Consider the following 23,956-nt stretch of genomic DNA (forward strand, 5'->3'; position numbering starts at 1 on the left):
AAGATGTGCTCGCCCCTCTCCCGCATTTCGGTGCCCCGCCCCCTCCTTCGCCGCGTTGCCCGCTGGGCTGCTTGGTCGTTTGAGTTTATTCGTTACAAACATAAAAAATACAAATCTTCCTCTTTATGATATTATGTAGAAGTGTCTATAATATAAAAGTGAACCGCCAGAACGGGAAAAAAAAAATCAGACTCTAAGCCGGCGGTGTTATTTCAAGATTTCATCCTATTCCGTGGGAATAATCGGATAAATAGTACCTATTGCAGCGTTACGCTGCCGTATGATAACCTTTTTTGAAGTTATTTTCTTAATCTGTTACTGGCAGCTTCGTATTTTGAATAAGTAGTTACAAGTATTGATTTTTGCATTCTTTTGTTTTTCGTGGTCGGACTTTTGGATGTCAGGGAGAAAAACGTTTAAATTTAAATATTTTTATTTTTTTTTTGTTATTTCACGGTGTTTCCTGTCATTTGATGTTAATGAGTTTTCGCCCCATATAAATTGCATAAAGTTTGCACGGATCTTCACCATCACCTGATTTTTTGTACCGATTAAGTTTATGGAAGCCGTTTATGACGGGTATGTAAAGTTTATACTTTTGTAGTATTCGTTTGGCTTAAATAGTTATTGTCCATATGGCCTATTTCCCTATCTTCGGACCTTATTTTGCTTTAGTCACATTTATGTTCCTTTTTTCAGCTTCCAGTTTACCCTTAAGTTCCGGTTTTCTTTTAAACCAAGACCCAGTTCCTGTACTATCCGAAATTCCTCTTCACCAGCCAAATTCCAGTACTAAAACCGTTTGTCTGACACAGAGCTGTCAGACACAAGCTAAGTTCCAGCAAATCATCCACTGCTACACCGTTCTTCGGGCAGAAATATAAAAGTAGAGTTGAAACTTTCCTTCTTTTGTTTAACATTATTTTTTTATCTTTTCCTCACACACGATGTACTTGTATATACTTTTAATATAGTAAGTGTTAACGAAGGGGCATTAACATTACCGCATTTTCTTTTAATTTATATACTGTGTACAGAATTAATTCTTTTAATTTTCGTAAGCATTCACTGTAAATATATTTTAAAATTCAGTATATTTGGTTAACTTAATTGAGTTACCTACTATTAAGTTAATATTGTAAATGGTTAATTAGGTACAACTTGAACATAATTTGTAGAATATTTTTAATACTTAACGCATTTATTTTAATTAGTGTACGAAGTGAAGTACTTTTAATATTAATTTCAGGATTAATTGTAAATATTTTATTATTTTGTTAAACTTGTAAATTAGTAATTTGTAATTAAAAAATATTACATTATTTTGTAGACATTCTTTAATTTTTCTACAAATTATGGCGCCCGAACTAAAAGTTAACAATATTTTTGTCACAAATTAATTATTTTTTGTTTTTGTGGGGGGATAACTGACCGTTTCTCGGTCATTAATTAATTTTTTCTTCAAGTTATTTTTCTTAAATGTTTTACGATTTGCAGCTGACATTCCAACGTTTTAGTGTGTGTTATGTGTGTACTTGCAGGTCTTCAGTGGCGTTGTTAGTTTAATTAATGTAGGTATTTCGTGTTATTACCCGACTGCCCGAAGGAGGCTTATGTTTTTCGAGCGTATGTTTTTATTTTTAAAATATTGAGCAATTTTAAGTTTGATTATTTTTTTGTTCATTTATTGTTTTATGTGGTATAATTGAGTGTTAAGGTTTTTATTAGGTACTTTGCTCTCGTTTTTTTGTGTCAGCCATGTCTTTCGCCCAGTCGGTTAGTACTAATCCATTCGCTGTTCCTGAGTCTCGCGATGAGGAATATATAGAGCCTCACGTAGGTTCGAACCCTTTATAAATCCTGAGCACCGCGACGAGGAGTATTTTGATTCCGCGACTTCAGTGAATATGAGACCGTCGCCTTCGAATCCAGTTTATGTTCCGGTTAAGGGAGAGTCTCTTACCAAATGGGGCATCGTGTTTACCGGTAAGACGTGCGTGCGTGAGTTCTTTTCTCTGGTCGAGGAACAAGGAATTGCTCGCGGTGTCAATCCGTCGTATGTAGTGCTGAGGTTTCATGAATTGTTAGCTGACAGCGCGCTGAAATATTTTCGAGCTATCAGACATCCTCGATTGTCTTTCGCTGAACTGAAGGCAGCATTCTTTAAAACTTTTGACGTTGTCGATTATGACTTCAAAATCGAGAGTCAACTCCGTGCACTTCGGCAAGGGAAGAATGAGTCTGTTGTTGACTTCATCATTAGCGCGCGGGATCTCAACGCAAAGCTGCGTGTGCCAATTTCAGAGGAAAGTCTGTTCCTAATAATTAAATATGGGTTACATTCACGTTACCATGCATGTCTTGCAACAAATTTAATTAAAGATTTGGATGGTCTTATCGAAATTGCGAAAAATTATGAATCCTTTCAGGGTCAGCGACCTTCAAATTTCTCTGTGGCGCCTATCCAATCTGAGGCAGAGGTAGTTTGCCTAAAATGCAATGTTACTGGTCATCATTTCCGATTGTGTCCTAACATAACGGAAGCCGTTTGCTTCAAGTGTAAACGTGTTGGTACTGTAACACGTGATTGCCCACAGTGCTTTCCGAGTTCATCAAAAAACTAGATGACGGTGACGCGTTCAGCCCAGCGATGTCACCTCTCATTTTGAACAATACTTCTGACAACCGTTTATATGTTGAAATTTCGATTGCCGGGTCGAAAGTGAAGGCCTTACTTGATTCTGGTGCGCAAGCTTCATTGGTGAACGCTTCTTTACTGTCAAGTTTAGGTATCAGTTTTTGCAACAACATTCGTCCGTCGGTAGTGTCTGCAGATAATTCTCCGATTACAATTTTAGGGGGTGTGAATATACCTATTTCTTTTAACGGGTTTTGTTTTGCCCACCCTTGTCTTGTTAGTGATGGTTTTCCGACGCAGTGTATCTTAGGTATTGAATTTTGGAACAAATATGGGCTCACCTCATTATTGTGTAAAGCCTTCAGTGGTGTAACGAGTGGTAAGCTTTTTGTACCGCGTCCGCTTGAAGTTAACACTGAGTCCCTTGAGGTTAGCGAGACGCGTTATATACATCCGCGTGCGGTTTTATCGGCTGATCAAGAAGCTCGTCTTCAGTCCACAATTGATTATTTTGAAGAGATCTCTTCTGCGAAGGTCGGACTAGGAAAGACAACGTGGGTATCTCATAAGATTGAAACCGTAGGACCACCGATTCGGCAACGATATTACCCTCTTTCGCCTAATAAGTTGAAACTTCTAAATGAGGAGATCGATACTATGCTAAAAATGGAAGTTATTCGTCCGTCTCGCTCTCCATGGGCCAGTCCCGTGGTAATGGTTACAAAAAAGGATGGAAGTCTTAGATTCTGCGTTGATAGTCGAAAACTGAACAGCGTCACTATCCGCGATTCGTATCCACTGCCGCGAATCCAAGACATCCTCGATAATCTTCGTGGTGCTCGGTATATGACATCTCTAGATTTTAGGAGTGCGTTCTGGCAAATTCCTCTGGCAGATAAAGCAAGCTGCGAGAAGACGGCTTTCATTGTTCCACAGCGCGGCTTGTTTGAGTTCGTCCGCATGCCATTTGGTTTAACCAACGCTGCATCTGAAATGCAGAGACTGACAGATCAGATTATTAATTTTGAGTTCACGGCGGAATCAGACAATTTTGTTTTCGGTTATGTCGATGACCTAATTTTGGTGTCACGCGATTTTGATAGCCATTTGCGTCTCATCCGCAAAGTTTGTGACAGATTGAAAGAAGCAGGCCTTAGTGTCAATTTGGACAAATGTGAATTTTGCAAGTCCGAATTGAAATATTTGGGTTATATTGTAAATGAACGTGGGTTGCAAACAGATCCAAAAAAACTCGAAGCTATAAATGATTATCCGACACCAACGACAGCTAAATCTCTTCGCTCTTTCATTGGCATGTGTTCTTATTACCGTCGTTTTGTAGATAATTTTTCTAGCATTATCGCTCCGATGACGGCTTTAATCGGTAAAAGAAAAGGTCGCGATTCTATAGAATGGAATGAGGATGCTGAAGCCGCTTTTCGGAAACTGAAAGACGTTTTGATAGGTTCACCAGTGATGGCCTGTCCAGATTTTTCAAAACCATTTGTGTTGCAGTGCGACGCAAGTTTAATTGGTCTTGGTTCCGTTCTGGCTCAAGTTGTCAATGGCGTCGAGCATCCGATCGCCTATTATTCTCGGTTGTTCACGAAAGCAGAGAAAAATTACAGCACTTCGGAACGCGAGCTTTTGGCTGTACTAGATTCCATTAAACACTTTCGAGGATATCTTGACGGAATGAAATTTACAATAGTCACCGATCACATAGCGCTGAAATGGCTTATTACTTTGGATAATCCAACTGGCCGTCTAGCACGCTGGGCGACAATTATCTCTCAATACAACTTCGAGATTGAGCATCGGAAAGGTGTGTTAAACGTAGTTCCCGACGCTTTGTCGCGCTGTCAAATCGGTTTGATAAATTTCATACGAGGTACAGATGCTACTACCGATCCGTGGTATGAAAGAATTTACAGAGGTGTCACTGACTCGCCACAGATGTTTCATGCATTTACTATTCGTGATGGCATGCTTATGCGTAAGATGGCTATAGAAAATCCCTTAATGCCAAATCCATGGCGGATTGTTTTACCTGCTACGAAAGTGAGAGAGGCTATTGCGGAGATTCATAACGGTTTTCCCAATGTACATCCTGGCATTATGAAAACTTATTTAAAGGCTAGGGAGCTCTATTATTGGCCCAATATGTACCGTGATATCACTTCGTTTTTAGCTGAATGTGAGATTTGTAAGGCGTATAAAATTGCCAATACACAGCCTCGTGGTCAACGATTATTTCCTAGATCAGTCACCGCTCCTATGGATCTTTTGTCGTTTGATCTTATTGGACCATTGCAGCGAGTAGATGGTGGTTATCGTTACATTCTCACCATGGTGGACGTATTTACCAAGTTTGTTTGGCTGGTTCCTTTAAAGAAATTTGATAGTAGGTCAATTTCTAATGCTCTGGAGGTAGAAGTTTTCCTGCGGTATGGTTTTCCGTCTAATATCCTTTGTGATAATGCAACGGTGTTCCATAGTGCCGAGTTCCTTGAGTTTTTAGCTTCTTACAATATCCCAAGTCCGTGTTATACCCCTTATTATTCACCTCAAGCGAACGTTTGTGAACGCTACAATCAATCAGTAATTACGACGCTGAGTATACTCGTAAACGGTGATTTTCGTCGTTGGCGTGAACATCTTCCCAGGGTCGCATTATATCTAAATTCATGTATAAATCTCGCAACGTCCTATACCCCGAACTTTCTCATGTACGGCCGTGAGTTGACGACAGCTCAGCAGCGTGCAAACAATCAGACTGAGGACCCTGGTTTGGCACTTAGTCGGGTTGAGCATGCAACGAACCTTTTAACTCTTCGGGAGGTATATGCTAAAGTTGCGGACGCGATGACTCTTGCTTTTCAACGTAATGCTGCTAAATTTAATTTGAACAGGAATCCTGTCCGGCTTCGTGTCGGTGATGTTGTTTGGCGTCGGAATTTCCAACGGGGAACTAGTGATGAAATTAGGGGGGGTAAGTTTGCGCCTCGTTTCTCAGCCTGTCGTGTTGTTAAGGTGGTATCACCTCAGGTTTATGAGTTACGTGATGTTGATTCGCCACACGTCGGTGTTTATCACATAAAAGATATTTTGAAATAAGTACCAAACGGTTGGTCCTTTGTTTTCGTAATTTATTAATATTTTTTTCAACCGACTTGTTCTTTGTCCCTGATATGTTTTAAACTATTTAACTATATTCAGTTTATTCTTTATTTTTATTCCCTAATTTCACATGGGCGATTTACACTCGTTCAGGCTATAGGACCTAGATGGATTTTCCCTCAGTGATCTTGGGCTGACACTGTTGGATAAACTTGCTCTACGTGTTCTATAAATGTATTATAATTTCCATTTTATTTTATATTTTATGCCGCTTGAAAGCTCATGTTTCATGACGCTATTAGATAGATCGTTTGGTTGTTATTCACCTCTACTTTCATGTGTCGTATTAATATGTTCTGCCATTTATTTAAGCTTCCAATTAGAGGTAGCAAAATATTTTTTTTGTGGAGTTTCATTGTTTGGTTTGTTATAATTTTTACTACAGTTTATTTAATTATTAGGGTTGTCGAGGTTCTTTTGTTAGGCTTTATTACCGACTGCAGATTTTTTTGGTAGAGGGATGTCTGCAGCGTTACGCTGCCGTATGATAACCTTTTTTTGACGTTATTTTCTTAATCTGTTACTGGCAGCTTCGTATTTTGAATAAGTAGTTACAAGTATTGATTTTTGCATTCTTTTGTTTTTCGTGGTCGGACTTTTGGATGTCAGGGAGAAAAAGTTTAAATTTAAATATTTTATATTTTTTTGTTATTTCACGGTGTTTCCTGTCATTTGATGTTAATGAGTTTTCGCCCCATATAAATTGCATAAAGTTTGCACGGATCTTCACCATCACCTGATTTTTTGTACCGATTAAGTTTATGGAAGCCGTTTATGACGGGTATGTAAAGTTTATACTTTTGTAGTATTCGTTTGGCTTAAATAGTTATTGTCCATATGGCCTATTTCCCTATCTTCGGACCTTATTTTGCTTTAGTCACATTTATGTTCCTTTTTTCAGCTTCCAGTTTACCCTTAAGTTCCGGTTTTCTTTTAAACCAAGACCCAGTTCCTGTACTATCCGAAATTCCTCTTCACCAGCCAAATTCCAGTACTAAAACCGTTTGTCTGACACAGAGCTGTCAGACACAAGCTAAGTTCCAGCAAATCATCCACTGCTACACCGTTCTTCGGGCAGAAATATAAAAGTAGAGTTGAAACTTTCCTTCTTTTGTTTAACATTATTTTTTATCTTTTCCTCACACACGGTGTACTTGTATATACTTTTAATATAGTAAGTGTTAACGAAGGGGCATTAACATTACCGCATTTTCTTTTAATTTATATACTGTGTACAGAATTAATTCTTGTAATTTTCGTAAGCATTCACTGTAAATATATTTTAAAATTCAGTATATTTGGTTAACTTAATTGAGTTACCTACTATTAAGTTAATATTGTAAATGGTTAATTAGGTACAACTTGAACATAATTTGTAGAATTTTTTTAATACTTAACGCATTTATTTTAATTAGTGTACGAAGTGAAGTACTTTTAATTTTAATTTCAGGATTAATTGTAAATATTTTATTATTTTGTTAAACTTGTAAATTAGTAATTTGTAATTAAAAAATATTACATTATTTTGTAGACATTCTTTAATTTTTCTACACTATCCTATGTTTTAATCCAGGTTATAAACTCACTTTCCGCCAAATTTCATCCAAATCCGTCCAGCAGTTTAAGCGTAAAGAAGTAACAAACATACTCACTCACAAACTTTCACATTTATAATATTAGTAGGATAGTAGGATGGACCTCAACCCGTTTGCAAATATTTATACGCTTGTGTAAGGTTGCATTCCACTTTTCTTATTATACGATACAATATGGTATAACAAAAGTCTTACCTTAATAAATTCTACATAACTGTTGCGCGTTGTGTGTTTCTTTATGAACAGCACTAAGTATTATACTAACAAACCCCTAACTTTTACCCTTAATTGTTTACTTCTTACACACTCGCCCCCATAGAACACTATCATTGATAGCATATCATCTATCCAATTACTTGTCAAGGCAACTCGAATGACGGACCGACGCATTTTGGACCTGTGACTTATATTCCACATCGGTCGAGCCAAATTTCTATCTCACTTTTACACACAATGCATCGCACGTAAAAGTGAGACACTGATATGAATTAAGCCCGTTAGGATATCCCTAGAATACGGGCCTTGAAAGGAGGTTATCAAGATGTATGGCTCGAAAAGGTTAACCTTTTACATTTTACAACCGACACCCCCATTTACGGAATCCTGTACAGAAACTGATTAACTTTAGTAAATAAATCCCTTTGAAAGGATGGACTCAATCGTTTTGATACAAAAGGTGCTAAGCTGTGTAATGCTCCCTTACAGGTTCTACTAAAAGGTGAAATATTCCCAGAGGCGATAATTTTTCTTGCTTGCTTGTTAATAGGTCTCTTTCATGAAAATTACAAACTTGTTACCTGACAGAAGCAAACGTTAAAGCGATAAATAAAAATAAAGGGATGAGAAAAAATACATAAAAGCGTTTACGTTTTTAATTTCAGAAATAATTGCTAAAATTTCGTTTATAAACAAACATAATAATATTAGTATACAAATGAAAAGACTATGATAATTATTTACCTACATTAAAAAATTCGAAACCCTATATTTCGTCGAGGTAGAAAAAGAAATTTCCAAGAAATTAAAACATTTATATGAAACAAAGTGGGTAGTCGCCTTCAATGGTATATTGTACAACAAGAGCATAAAACGAGCCATTTTACCCAAGACGTTCGTATAGCCCGAGCCGGTACGGCGATTGTGGATAGACACGTAGAGGGGAAAATGGGTTTAATGCTCGAGTTTTACACTCTGCTTTTCACTTCGATGGCGAGGAAATTAAATAGCAACAGTGGAAACAATTGTTCACTTACTATGTACCTTCAAGCCCTCTTGTTCTGAGAGGAGGCCTGTGCCAGCGGTGGACGTTTATAGGCTGGATGGTTATGTACCTTCTATTGTTCACGCATTACTATTATATTATAATTTTTTAGTTTTATTGATCTATTTTGATTGATCTTTAGTTTTATGTAATTAAAAATTGTTTTAAAAAATATGTAGAAACTTCTTTGCTTGTGGCTGTTTACACCTGATTGCCTTAGTCTTAGACGAAGATTTTACTTTATGCACTAGAGCATAAAAATTCATTTTATGTCGCCTAGATCCGGCATAAATACGAACTTTACGAGCATGAGCAGTGAAAAAAATTTTTTTATTATAGATAATATGTCGAATTTCTGTTGTAGTTGGATAGAACAGCCCAAAAAGAAATTATTTATAAAACAGGTCGCTTGGAATGCTTTTATATATTACCTACTTACGTAGCCGTCCATCACATAATTAATTAACTTCTACTTAATGTACCTAATATAATATATTATCAGATAAATCATCGCGGCAATATTAATTATATCTTGTTTCTGGTATTAAATGTTATGGACGTATTGACACAAAGGGAGATCCCGGAGTGAAAAATAAGCAAGCGTCGACCGTCTGTCGGACGCAGCTCGTGTTTTTTTAGGATTCCGTACTTCAAAACGAAAAACGTAACTCTTAATTAGAGTAAATCAAAACCCATAGAGGTTACAAGATTACAAGGAAGTCTTTAACCAAAAAGAGGCTTGTACAATTTAGGTTAATGGGACCAAGATTTGAACCAAAGGAGTCGCATGAACTTATAGAAATTTATATTCCGAAAGTATAAGTAGGAGTCCTGTTGCTCGCAGAGCCCTGAGCACATGCCGAGTACCCAATGGAAAAGAGGGCCCCGAGGTTTCTCAGAACAAGTATCTCAAAGGATCGGCAAACTTATTTATTTATGCTTGTACACCCGAAAGACATAGAATACCTACATCAAATATGCGAGTTTACCAAGGCACAACCTTAATTGTAGCTTGAAAATTTATTGAAATTAACTAGGTAGAAGACAGACATGAAATATTTTTCGCTGTTACTCTTATTGAAAATCGAATTTTGCCCATATATTTATTTGTGTATTATTTATTATTTCGAGTAAGTCCCTTGGTTACTACGAATTAATTTAGACAAGAATTATTAAATTTCATTAAAATTCAATTTGGCTGTAAGGAAACTCTCACAGCATATGTGCTTTAGAGAATTAATCAAAATCTTTTGTTTTCCGTTTTTCATATTAAAAATAGTTAACGATGACAAACTTTCACTTTCAGTTTTGAGAGTCAAGAAACGTAAATAGGTACTTCGATGTATCGATTTTTTTCAATTATTAATATTTTAGTCAGAGCGTTGGTGCAGGTTATGAATTTCAATAACGATTTTAATTAGATACGGAACCCTCTAGCGCGAGTCCGACTCTAAGTGGAATGTTTTTTTAATTACAGTTGTACGGCCAATTTACAGTTGATATTTTGAGTTACTGTAATTGAGATACAAGTTAAGTTTATTGTTACTGGTTAGCTCTACAATTTTAACTAAGAAAGTTTATACCTACAGTCTTCTGAGTTATGTATTTTGTACATTCTAAAATTTTTATAACCGCAACGCTGCCGTCATCAACTCATGCTTAGATGATGAATAGCGCAGATCAACCTGTCAAGGGAGCAAGCAAACTTATTTCATTAAATATAAAGAAATGCCTCTAGTAGTCGCTGCTATGGGCCGTAGGTAATATATGTGTGTTGAAAATAGCCTGAATGGCTTCGAGAAAAGTATGGTACGGCCGTGCCTTTGTTTTTGTTTTGCTCGACTTGGCGGGGGTACGGTAGTGATTAGTCGCGAAGTACATAGAAGCAACTGCAGTATCTGATTTTGGCCTTTTCAGTTATAACTACTTATATAAGGGAATCGAGAATTATTATATGTGTTACGCTACACTACATTAGTATGCAATTAATGTAAGATATAAATTTCCCAGGGGAAATAAATTAATAAGTAAATTATAATTACTTAGATTCGTTAAAATCTTTAAAACTTAAGATTAGAATTTAAGCAGAAGATAATATCGAAAATACAAACTGAGACATGGTTGTCTGGGTGAGCGGTTACTTAGTTCCGAAAGAATGTGATGTCTCTCGATGAGAGCGGAACATAGATGTCGCTAGTGCTGCTGCGTAAGTAGCGTAGTAGAAAATAAAATAAAGAACGGCCAAGAGCGTGTCGGACACGCCCAAGATAGGGTTCCGTAGCCATTACGAAAAATAACAAGTAATGTTATGTGCGTTATAACACATTTAAAACACTTACTACAGTCTTAAAATCTATTACCAGAAAAAGAGCGTATCTTCACGGCACTTACGTCCTTTTGTTGAGAAGCGCAGTTTTTCGGCAATAACTCAAAAACGGCATATCCAATGTTGAAACCAATTTTCGTTGAAAGTATTTATTAAGCGTTACCTTAGTATATTTTTTGCATATTTTTTGGACATACGGTTTACAAGATAGAGGGGGGGGGCACAATTTTTGCTACTTTGGGAGCGATTATTTCCGGAAATATTCACTAAATCAAAAAAGTTTTTGAGAAACCTTATTATCTTTTCAAAAGAGCTGTCGAACTATTGATGCGAGTTAAATAAAAATACAATTTCTGTTACGTGTATGGAGTGCCCCCTATAAATATTTATTTTTGTAATTTAACTACAAAAGTAAATAGCGGCTCTGACAAGACATCGGTAATCCATATTTCATTGATATACATCTTGTAGTTTTCGAGTAAAATGCCTGTGACATACGGACGGACGGACAGACAGACAGACAGACGGACTTGACAAAACTATAAGGCTTCCGTTTTTGCCATTTTGGCTCCGGAACCCTAAAAAGAAACCTGAGATATGTATGCATAGGAAAAATTCGTGTCTAGATTCCTGTCCAGCGGTGGTGTAGGGATTATAGCACGCAGCACGGATTGCTGAGGACCTGGGTTCGACTCAAATTCTTTATAATTTTCGGGACTTTCTCAGTGTCAACACTAGAATAAATTTATGCGAATCGACCTATGGCCTCTCAAGCAGAGGATCGTGGGTTCGAACCCCGGCTCACACCTCTGAGTTTTTCGAAATTCAGGTTTCAAATTACCATGAGCTTTACGGTGAAGGAAAACATCGTGAGGAAACCTCAACAAACCTGCGAAGCAATTCAATGGTGTGTGTGAAGTTCCCAGTCCGCACTGGGCCCGCGTGGGAACTACAGCTCAAATCCTCTTATTATGAGAGAAGGCCTGTGCCTAGCAGTGAGACTTATATAGGCTGGGATGGATGGACCAGTTAAATTATTGAGTTTAGTTCTTGTAAACAAGTATTATAGATTCAGTCTGAAAAAAAAAACCATTTATCTAATATATATCTAATACCTTTAAACGAGCAATTCTTGTACTTACTTAGTGTACATGTATATATATATATATATATATATTTCGGGGATCCGGAAACGGCTCCAACGATTTCGATGAAATTTGGTAAGTGGGGGTTTTTGGGGATGACAAATCGATCTAGCTTAATTGGTTTTATCTCTGGGAAAACGCTTATTGTCGAGTTAAAGCCTGAACAAAGCTCGGTCGCCCAGGTACTGAGAATTAATTTAATCAAGTCTATTTGGTTTTTTCAAACAGATATCTACAGAAGCATCACAATGAAGTTTCCGATCGCGTCAACTAGCAGTATGTTCGTCGTGGTGTGCACATTGACGCTGCTGATAATATCCGCTCATGCTGCACCAATGGTAAGTCTTCCCTACTTCCTTTACATCGATACCAACATGGTGTTAAAAAAGCCTAAAAGATAATTTTGCCCATAATAAGGCGACTGATTGATTACCTGGTAACACTAACACAATACAAGTGGAAAACATTGGTCAAAATAAAAATAAAAATGTTTTGTTTGGCAATAATATTTGTGACTCAATTTTCATACCACACTTAAATTTATTTTTTGAATTATTTAAATTTGCTTTTTTTCCAATTTCCAATTTATCTATTCTGGAAATTATCCGTAAAATAATTTAAGAGTTACCATTTAAAGATTACATACATTGGAGAATTACGTACAGTGGTCCTTAACTTATATTTGTTTTGGAACATGAAATGTTGATACAAAAAAATATAAATTTTATTTGAATTGCTTATTTTATTTAAGAAGAACCAACAGCTAATTTATAACACAGTAAAATGTATGTAGTGAGAATAGCACCACAGTGTTTTTCCTAGTGTTCCGTTTCTACAAGTGAAATACTTAGATGGGCACTATTCGAAAATCAATGAATAAAATTCCTTGAAGGAATTTGATATGCCGAGGTTTTTTTTTATCATTTCCGTTAACTTCAGCAGATGGCTTAGTTCAGTGAAACAAACTCCCTGGTGTTTAACTGTTTGGCCCAAGCGAAAAAAAACTTTTTTTTATTCATACACGTTGACTTCACAGCCATTGTCAAAAGTCAACTTGTAAAAATCAAAAATTAGAAATTGACAAGAGACACCAAAGAATTTACTTTTTTAACCTTCTTTTTGTAAATATGTGTGAATTAAAAACACTTTAGCTAACGAAAAATGTCATAAGTTTTACTGTTTTACTGTGCAAAATTAATATTATTATTAATTATCTTTTAAACAGCAGTTAGGTCACTAGTGCCTTGGAGAAATAATTTTAACTAAAAATTAACGGAAATCAAAAGTAGCACGTTTTATGTAGGTATATGTGCCACATAAAAACATGAAAAATTCGTAACTGTTTTCATTTATTTTAATTAATATAGCGAGGGACAAAGAACCTATTTCAGAAGCTTCAGGCGATGTCCGTCAGGTATATCGGGCTTTCTGGTAGCAAAAAGGTATTTTACATTTATATTTTTAACAAGATCGAAAATACAAACCCCAGGGGGATCGGGGATACCGTAAAAGTAACATTTGGAGTTGAAATAAAAAATACAAAAGACTCCAAATAACCAATCATAATTTTTAACAAGCTTTTACTTATTTTAAAGTACACTCACAACAACGACATGATGCATTTTTCCTTACATAAAAAACAATTAGGTACCTACAGGAAGTCACCGTTTACAAGTTTTCAAGCGATTAGGTTACTTACTCGTATATATTGTCTACCCTGACTTTTTGTTTTTTGTGATCTGAGGCCTTGTTGTCAAGACACTTGAAATCACAATCGTTGTCACTACTTCTTCCTGTCTCATGGCGTAAAATTAGGGTAGAAAGAGATGGTGAATGCAATCGTAAACCTCAGCGCGTTAGACAATACGGCCTCTAATTTGTAATAAAGAATATTTGTAATGTACTTATTGAAAAAAAAAATAAAGTAAAAAACTTTTATTGGTTTAAATAATAACATTGTTACAATAGAACAAAGTTGGGGACTCCTTTTAAGCAAAACAATGCTTGTGTCAGTGGACCCCGCTCTTCCACAAGGTAGGATGGATAATAAACCAACTATAAAATAGAGTTATCTTAAGGGTTATGATTGGTTATTTGGAATCTTTTTGTATTTTTTATTTCAACTCCAAATTTGTTACTTTTACGGGTATCCGTGAAACCATATCGAAAATACAAACTGAGACATGGATGCACAGAAAAACCAGAAAAAGAGACCAGCGCTGGGAATCGAACCAGGTCCTCAGCAATCCGTGCTGCGTGCTATAACCCTACACCACCGCTGGACAGGAATTTAGACACGAATTTTTCCTATGCATACATATCTCAGGTTGCTTATTTCTACTACGCTACTTATGCAGCAGCACTAGCGACATCTATGTTTTTCGCTCTCATCGAGAGACGTCACATTCTATCGGAACCAACCGCTCACCCAGACAAGAGATGTCGCTACTAAGCAATCAAATTATGATTGGTTATTTGGAATCTTTTTGTATTTTTTATTTTAACTCCAAATTGTTACTTTTACGGTATCCCGTGAAACCATATCGAAAATACAAACTGCGCGCTGCTGCGCAGCACGGATTGCTGAGGACCTGGGTTCGATTCCCAGCGCTGGTCTCTTTTTCTGGTTTTTCTGTGCATCCATGTCTCAGTTTGTATTGATAGAATGTGACGTCTCTCGATGAGAGCGAAAAACATAGATGTCGCTAGTGCTGCTGCATAAGTAGCGTAGTAGAAATAAGCAACCTGGGCCCAATTGCATAATAAAGTACAAGCTAATAGTATTAGTGAATTTCAATACAAAATCGCTAATAATATTAGCTTGTACTTTGTTATGCAATCGGGCCTGAGATATGTATGCATAGGAAAAATTCGTGTCTAAATTCCTGTCCAGCGGTGGTGTAGGGGTTATAGCACGCAGCACGGATTGCTGAGGACCTGGGTTCGATTCCCAGCGCTGGTCTCTTTTTCTGGTTTTTCTGTGCATCCATGTCTCAGTTTGTATTTTCGATATGGTTATCTTAAGGGTTTATTAGATAAGCCTACCTACAGAGGAACTAGTAATCACAAGTGTGTGTGTGTGTGTGTGTGTGTGTGTGTGCGTGTGTGCAGGCGCGCGTTTATATGTGTGTGTTCACTTAATGGTAAAAATTCAGCCTACCAGTAAGTATTGTAGTTGTAAACTTCCAATTAACAGTAGATGGATGCTACAAAACGGGATAAGTACAGTAGTTTTACCGGTATAAACCTTTTTAAAGTCAATTATAACAAAGTACTCTAGGTAGGCTTACGACTTAATGAGCCCATATAAACTGCAACACAAGCACTCGTGATCATTAAATTAAATGAACCATCAGTTACGTGGCCAAATTGTAATGTAACCAACATAGTACCTATATAAGGAGCGTTTGAAGCGATTCATTATTAAAATTAAACCGTTAAGTGCTATTAATAATCCCGTGGAAATTCATTAAAACCGTTAAGCTGCAGAACTTACTCAATCACCCTCTTCATAATATCGACACAGGATGAACCTGGAAACATTGTACAGTTAAGGGCATAAATATATGTACGGGTATAAATATGTTTAAGGGTATAAATGTATGTGTATTATAGGTATGGTTCATCATCCCAGCCTATATACGTCCCACTGCTGGGCACAGGCCTCCTCTCAGAACAAGAGGGCTTGGGCCATAGTTCCCACGCGGGCCCAGTGCGGATTGGGAACTTCGCACGAACCATTGAATCGCTTCGCAGGTTTGTGCAGGTTTCCTCACGATGTTTTCCTTCACCGCAAAGCTCGTGGTAAATTTCAAATGTAATTCCGCACATGAATTTCGAAAAACTCAGAGGTGCGAGCCGGGGTTCGAACCCACGACCCTCTGCTTGAGAGGCGATAGGTCAAACCACTAGGCCACCACGGCTGGTTGGTTATGTATATATATATATATATATGTGTGTGTAGATGTATTTTTGTTGTTTTTTAATATTCCCATCTACTGTTGATGCACCACCTACTGTAATCTAGTTCTTACTTCTTTCTGTAAAAAAAAAAGGTTGCCTGGAAGAGATCGCTCTTAAGCGATAAGGCGGCCTATTGCTTACCTTGTAATTAGAGTCATTGTATTGTACGTTACCAGACGTCAAAAAAATCTATACATCTTATTACACTAACCAATCTAACCATAAGGTCGTATGTTATGGACCAAGTGATTAATAAGGGCATTATTCATAATGCCCGGACATTATGAATAATGAAGCTATACCGGGCTAAGTGATTAATTATTCCTAAACTTCATTATTTATCACATTGTCTGGTTATTATGAATATTGCTACGTGATTGCTGGGCAATTTGATTAGGTACAAATAATTTTAGGCAACAAGTATGATTAATTGAATCGGCAAAAGGAAAAGAAAATCGGAAATGCTTAGGTGTGACGACGAGCGCAGCTAGAAGGAGCGTGTTAGGTTCAATTGTTATAATTATATAACTTACTTTACAGATTTTGATTAATTTCATAGGTAATGAATCTATAAAACGAATAAATTTCACGTAAAAATAAAAATAATAGTAAAGAAACATGATTTTTTATTACTCTAGCCAATTTAATTAATTAAATAGTTTTTATCAAATTGCCATCTCATATCATTATGGGCATTATGAAAAATGACCGATTTATCACTTGGTCCACAACATATAGGGTAAACTCGCATTATTTGGTGATACGCCTAATTCGGTGATACATGGTTTGAAGCACGATACCGAGTAAAGCTAGTGAATTAAGGCCTTTTAAATGCGACCTTACTACAAAGCATTAAGTTAGAATTCCGTTTGCATTCTTGTGGGTCAAATTGAGAGAGCGAGATAGTAAATATTAGCAAATATCTCGCGCGGGACCTCATTACGGCGCCGCGTGGACATGTAGAAACTGGTTCTCCGTTTATAATTAGTTTTTAAATACTAAAAGTGCCTGGATTTGTATAAAAAGTGGACAGTGTACTTAAAAAACATTATTTTTAGTATATCAGTTATTATTTTTAACAAAACTTGTATAGTTTTTTCACAGTACGTTATGAAAGCCGGTCAAAAAGTTATCATTTTCAAGAATTTGACGCCGCAACGGTATCACCAAATTAAACAAGATAGTTAAAGATATGAGTGAAATTTAATTATAACGCGTGTATTTTAATTATTTATTGCATGTATTGTGTTGAATAATTCATAATTAATAAAGTTGCAGTTCATAAGCAACGTTAGTATATTATTTTGGGGTCTTTATCACCAAATTACATGAGTTATTTTTTTTTACTTTTCATTGTAATTTTTTAATTTTCAAAACATGGATGACGATAAAATAAATACAAAAAAACCGCGAGTATAATGAATCTAATAAATTAGAATCAGCCATTGAAAACGTATTGGAGTCAAACATGACATTACATTATACATATGTATAAAGCATCGGCGGTTTAATTTTTTCTGTTAAAAAGTTTTTTTTTTCCCATCCTTAGGGTAGGTTTTTTTTCCAAATTTATATGGGACCAACTTCAAGGTTCAACTTGAACCCCTTTCCAATAAAAAAGAATTATCAAAATGGAACTACTCTGTAAAAAGTTATGCGTGGTCATACATTAAAAAAAATTCGAGTCGACTTGAGAACCTCCTCCGTTTTTTCTTCGTCGGTTGAAAATGGCGTAGATTGGATAGTTTGTTAATTTTGCATGAAGCCGTATCACCTCCATTGCCAGAGTCAAGAAAGTTGATAATGATAAGAACCAAAAAATATTTATGTGTGATGCATGTAGTAGGGTCGACAATTCCAGATTTCATATTAAATGGCAATTAATAAATTTCATATTAAATGGCATTGACCCGGATCACTCACGTCTTAAATCGAGTTTAGCTCGACATGTTTCAGGCTAATCCGTAGCCCTTCCTCTCAGGAGCGTTTTCAACGTCATTTAGGTTGGAACTGTCAAATGTAGGGTAGCACACAACAGTAACAACATCGCTCTACAAAGGTACGTTCAAACTATGAGTGAGTCACACGGTAGTTAAATGTTCAAAATTAATAGATTTCATTGTTTATTACGAAAAATATACCTACGTGCAATTTAATTTAATACTAATTAATATTTTTTCCAAATATATTTTAAATAAACTTCATTATACCTAATTAGGTGATAAAAAAAATTAAAACTTGTGTAATTTGGTTATAGTCTAATTAGAGTAGTACGTATCACCGACTTAAGGTGATTGTCACCAAATTAGCGGTGTTCGGGCAGTTGAAGAAATGTGGATTATGAACAGTATTATTTATATTTAATTAAGATTTAAAGGCATGATTATGCCAATAACAGGACTGTCTGCAGTTCCTATTAAAAGTAAAGACATTGATTGATAATAACATGGACTTTTATTCAAAATTCGATTTTATCACCAAATTAGATGAGATCACCCTACATATATTTGACGCGATGGCTGTATAGATATTTATACCCTCGACTGTATAGTGCGCGGCGTACAAGTTACTAACAAGAGCAAGGGTGTCAAGCTACTCGTAGAGCTTAACAAAACGCAACAAGTACAGTGATTATTTTCAACGAGAATATGAAAGATGAAAATATAATTAAGGCAGTAGAGTTTAATATTTTCTAAATTTTCAACTTGAAATTGAATGATAATATATGATCAAACGAACTTCTCGAAGCGAATTTAAAAGTTCCCTCCCTACTGATAACACAAATAAATGTTTTAGAAAATAATAACATAAATATTTAAGTGCCTGCTCGAAAAGAATGACGACAAACGCGTTTTAACAGAAATGGAATTAGAAAAATATACTTTTAACCTGTGCGAATGCTACCTTGCAGATTTAAGAAAGTTCTGGTTAATATTTATATCGAAGAGTAAAGAAGTAAAACTATAATATAATACACCTAATAAACGGTTCAATATTATTATTTTTTATTTTATTTGGATGACATCGTCATGACTTAATAAGACGTAGCAAAAAAGAATGTAAAAATATAAGAAAAACATTTTATTGGGCCAAGAAAAGTAGAACATTCCGACTTTAACCCTTTCATGAACAAAATGTGACAAGAAAGAATTACAAGTCGGCATATTTAATACATCAATTTAATATTATAAGTAATATAGCCTTAACGTAGCCTAGCCAAAAATAATATTACTCTATGACATATTTCACTTAGGAACAAGACGATGAGCAGTCAGAAAACTCCCTAGTGGCTCATGATGGGAACGAAATGGACATGTCTTCAACGCCCTGGGACGCCATCAACACCGCCGCTCTTCGCAAACTGCTACTTCAACTCGACGCTGAAGAAAGGTAAATAGGGATGACGACTGAGTTAAAAATATATAATTCTACTCGTATGTAGTCCGTCAGTTAGATTATGGAAAAATATGGAACACGTATTTGACAAAGGCGTAGATCATTAAACTTCCGGAGTGGGGGGGGGGGCTTGTGACGTCACTATAAGGTAAAATTCGTACTATATGGTGACGTCACTCGAAACTTGTAAGTACTGCATCCTCGTCATTTTTTGTTTGTCAAACAAAAGAAAAAATACGTGTACTTACAATATTTTTTTCACTTCTCATGCTCGTAAAGTTCGTCTTTATGCTGGATCTAGGCGACATAAAATATGACTTTTTATGCTCTAGTGCATAAAGTAAAATATTCGTCTAAGACCAAGGTAATCAGCCACAAACAAAAAAGTTTCTAGGTACATATTTTTATTATAACTTTTAATTCATATTAAAGCTTAAAAACGCCAGCAAAAATAGAAAAACAGAAAACTAAAGTACACATGTTGTATTTTTACCTTAGCGGTCCTCGGACACCGACGATGCTTAGATAAAAAAATATTAGTAAGTACTTATGCTAAATTAACTTAGGCTAATTTTGCGAGTAATCAGCATAGTCCCCGCGGGATAGTGATAAACGAATTCTTCGCATATGAAGTCGCGGGCAACAGCTAGGTTAGTCCTAGACCTAAGTAGTGCATAATTATTACCTTGTATCTTTTCCGGGGGTCAATCAATGGCCGCCATGTGGTCGACTCGTTTGGAGGTGTATTCCTTTTAATTAAATGAGCATAATACTGGCGACAACGGTCTCAGAGACCGAACGCAGGTGGTTGTGTGTGTTTGTGTTTTATTTGTTATAATTTTTATTATAATTAAAATATTAATTTTTATTTTTTAGTAATACATGCTTCCTAGTATCACAGTCACGAAAGGTGGTTAAAATAAGTGACATCATTGAATGCAAGAGACTAATTTGTCTCGAATGTTCGAAAAATTATTATCGATTGCCGACAAAAATGGTTGTTTTGAGGGTTTCCAATTTTATAAAAATAAAATGTTCCTGTAAAATTAAATCAGTTTTAAATAACTTGGTTGATCATTCAATTTGATGAAACTTTAATAATAATCTTTATATTATGTTCCTATTTTTAGAGATCTCATATCCCCTTCGGGTAAGTAATTTTACAGAAAAAAATCGGAGAAACCTACTGAAATGTGTTAAGTTTATAAAAAAATCTATTGATTTATTTTGTAATTTTTATTGCAAATAAATAGCATAGACTGTTACAATTTTATTAATTACGTTTTTATTAAATTTAAACTAAATTTCTATAATTATTGCATATCCTTTAAAACTAGTGGTCTCCTAGACCGCTCATAGGTGGATTAATAATCTAACTGACGGACTAAACAGTTTATTTTAGTCTTCTAGCTAGCCTATTGCTAAAACTTATTTTTTCCCCCGTATTTCATTTAACACGATCGCTGCGGCAGTGATTTTTCTATTATTTCCATTCCATTTCCACCTGGTCATAAAACTATCATTGTGGCTGTACAGGGCTTATTACACCCTGTACCGTTTAAGAAACTTAAATCATTTTTTTAACGTCATGTCACCATACATACATTTTTTTTTTACTTTGAATATTAAAATTACTTAATGAATTAATTGACATGAACCTAAAGGCGTACGTCAACATCTTGTTTTGTTTAAAATATATAGCTATAATAAAATACAAGGTCTTATGCACTCTGTGCCGCACTGAATAAGGAAAGTTCTGTGTATATTTTCGGGATGTGAAAGAAAAATATCGATAGTTTTAATTAAGCTTTATTCTAAGAAAAAAACGTGAAAGAAGAGGAAAAACTGCAACATTAGTTAATGTTTTTCATTGAAAATTTAGATTGCTAGAAACAAAACAATAATATTTAAATTAACAAAAGAATCCAGGTAAGTATCTAAAAATCTAAAAACCGTAATTTTTTGTTATATCACAAAAAATGCATTTTTACGATTACAAATTATATTTGGAGTTAGTAAACAGTATTATGTGTGGGGGAAACTGTAAAGTTAAGTTTGTCACAAACAATATAATCGGCAAAAATAGAAAAGTTCTTCAAGTCTCGATTCGGGAAACTTTAGTATTAGGTAAATAAAATAAATAGTATTGATGCCTCTGTCTTTGATAAATCAATCTGTAGTTCGATTGATTATTGCCATCACTCCCTTGACGAACATTGTAATACATTTTTTTACTGCACCTTTTCATCGATTTTGACGCCATGTCGACGCGTGCGTTCGTATCGAATGGGATCCAACACTAGAAGACTATTTTCTCGCTCGACAAATTTCAGCCTACTTTACCTACTCCCTGAGCGCTTAGTTAAACGCAGGTACTTCATTGTTTATAGAACACTAACCACCACTAACAACGGTGGCAAGCGAAGTTTACGAGTTGGACACTTGATCCCGAAGCTTCCCTGGCTTTGTAATTAGCTCCCTGTCTTGTGTCTGCGAATCACAGAATTGGTGGCTCTTAGTAGGTACCAAAATGATCCAATTTTCAAAGCAGTTCATGCTTAAATAATAGGTAAATCAAAGTTTAAGCTGAACGCAACTGGCACTGGATTTAAATCTTTCAAAACAATTGAAACAATACGTATTCAATCAGGTAAGTATTCATCAGGTAAGAGATTAAGGGGCTGTTTCACCATCCATTGATTAGTGTTAACTGGCGGTTAGGTGTGATGCCGTCTCTATTTGTTTTGTTCGAATAGACGGAGACGGCATCATATTTAACCATCGGTTAACGCTAATCAATGGATGGTGAAACAGCCCCTAAGAGAGCTAATTGTACTGAACAATTGTAAAACGAATTCAAATGCAAATATAACTTGGTCCCTACTTAACTCTCATTTTCATGAGAAAATATATCATTTCTTTAAACTTTTTTAAAACCCATGATTTGTCGGTGCATAGACGATAGCATGAAGATTAACGGATTAATTGGATTTTTATTAGCTAATTGGGTTTTTAGATAGCTAGTAGATACGGAGCTATTGTACAAATATTGTAATTCCGCTGATATTACTTTTATAAGGATTTAAAGACGGATGATGCCTGAGCACTGCCGTGCACGTCGCAGGCGCGAAGAAACAAGGTACTTAATTATGTTTTTGATTATTATTGAGTAACTTGTTAATTTATTGTTGCAGACTGGGCTTGGGTCGCGTGGGACGCTCCTGGCCGCAAGCGGAGCCCCGCGGGTGGAACTTCCGAGCCCTCGACGGCCGCCTGGCGAGACCGTGGCGCGCCGACAAGCGCCAAGTCCGCTTCAGGCAGTGCTACTTTAACCCTATCTCGTGCTTCCGCAAGTGAACACCCCGCCCACGAACCACTAACGACTCGCTTCTACGCCCCTAGTCTATGCGGTTACTGCTCATTTCATACTGGACCTCAAAAGCCGGTTAAATAAGTATTTTACTTGTTTCTGAAAATTTTTCAAGTTACTTTGGTTAAATAAAAAAATGTGTCAAATATTCTTAAGGTATTAATTCAGTTACGCATGTAGACATAGCAATATGCAAAATCACAGTATGCGACTGAGTGCGGTAGTGTTATTTGTGTAAATAATATCATTCCACGAAGAGCATAAAGCTTTCAATGGTCAGTGTATCTTAAGAATTAATTAGGCCGCAAAGGCGTATTTTACGGTTAATGTTGGAGGCATTAAGATACAATGTTAATTACAAGCGCAAGTCCTGTTCAAATTATATCTTTACAATTTAATAAATATGTGACTTGCCACTTTTGTTTTCTTGTACCTGAACTTATTGTATAAATCATTCTCTAAACGGGACAAATATACGGCAGACGTCTCCTAGCGTTTTTAGGGTTCCGAAGCCAAAATGGAAAAAACGGATTTATAGTTTCGCCATGTCTGTCTGTCTGTCCGTCTGTCTGTCTGTCTGTCTGTCTGTCTGTCCGTCCGCGGTTTTGCTCAGGGACTATCAATGCTAGAAAGCTGTAATTTTCCACGAATATGTATGTAAAGTATGCCGACAAAATGGTACAATAATAACTTTAGTTCAAAATTTTTTTTTGATGTACCTCCTATAGACGTAAAGTGGGGGTAGTTTTTTTTTCTCATCTAACCTTGTAGTGTGGGATATCGTTGGATAGGTCTTTTGAAATCATTAGGGGGTTGCTAAAACGATTTTTCGATTCAGTGATTTGTTTGCAAAATATTCAACTTTAAAGTGCAAATTTTCATTAAAATCGAGCGAAAATTAAAAAAAAAATGAGAATGGTAGTAAGTACATATATCAAACTTTCAAGGGAAACTATAACGGCTAAGTTTGCTTGAGAATTATTAGTACTTTAAGAGTAAATCGAAAATACGAAAATTACGAAATCCTTAGAAAAATATTACTTATTCTTTCGTAATGGCTAAGGAACCCTATTTTGGCGTGT

General features: G+C 35.9%; 1 protein-coding gene and 1 long non-coding RNA gene across 2 annotated transcripts in view; both read left to right on the forward strand.

Moving 5' to 3' along the window:
• LOC141438363 (uncharacterized) overlaps positions 1 to 23,956 on the forward strand; it is a 319,118-nt gene that overhangs the window by 236,895 nt on the left and 58,267 nt on the right. The gene's annotated exons all lie outside the window — the stretch shown is intronic.
• On the forward strand, positions 12,378 to 22,869 carry LOC141438353 (allatostatin-like). The gene is made up of 3 exons (XM_074102215.1): positions 12,378 to 12,483; positions 19,362 to 19,498; positions 22,699 to 22,869. The coding sequence occupies exons 1-3, from the start codon at positions 12,394 to 12,396 to the stop codon at positions 22,859 to 22,861; spliced, it is 390 nt and encodes a 129-aa protein (XP_073958316.1). The 5' UTR covers positions 12,378 to 12,393; the 3' UTR covers positions 22,862 to 22,869.

The sequence above is a fragment of the Choristoneura fumiferana genome, chromosome Z, assembly GCF_025370935.1.
Source record: "Choristoneura fumiferana chromosome Z, NRCan_CFum_1, whole genome shotgun sequence".
In the NCBI taxonomy this organism is placed as follows: domain Eukaryota; kingdom Metazoa; phylum Arthropoda; class Insecta; order Lepidoptera; family Tortricidae; genus Choristoneura; species Choristoneura fumiferana.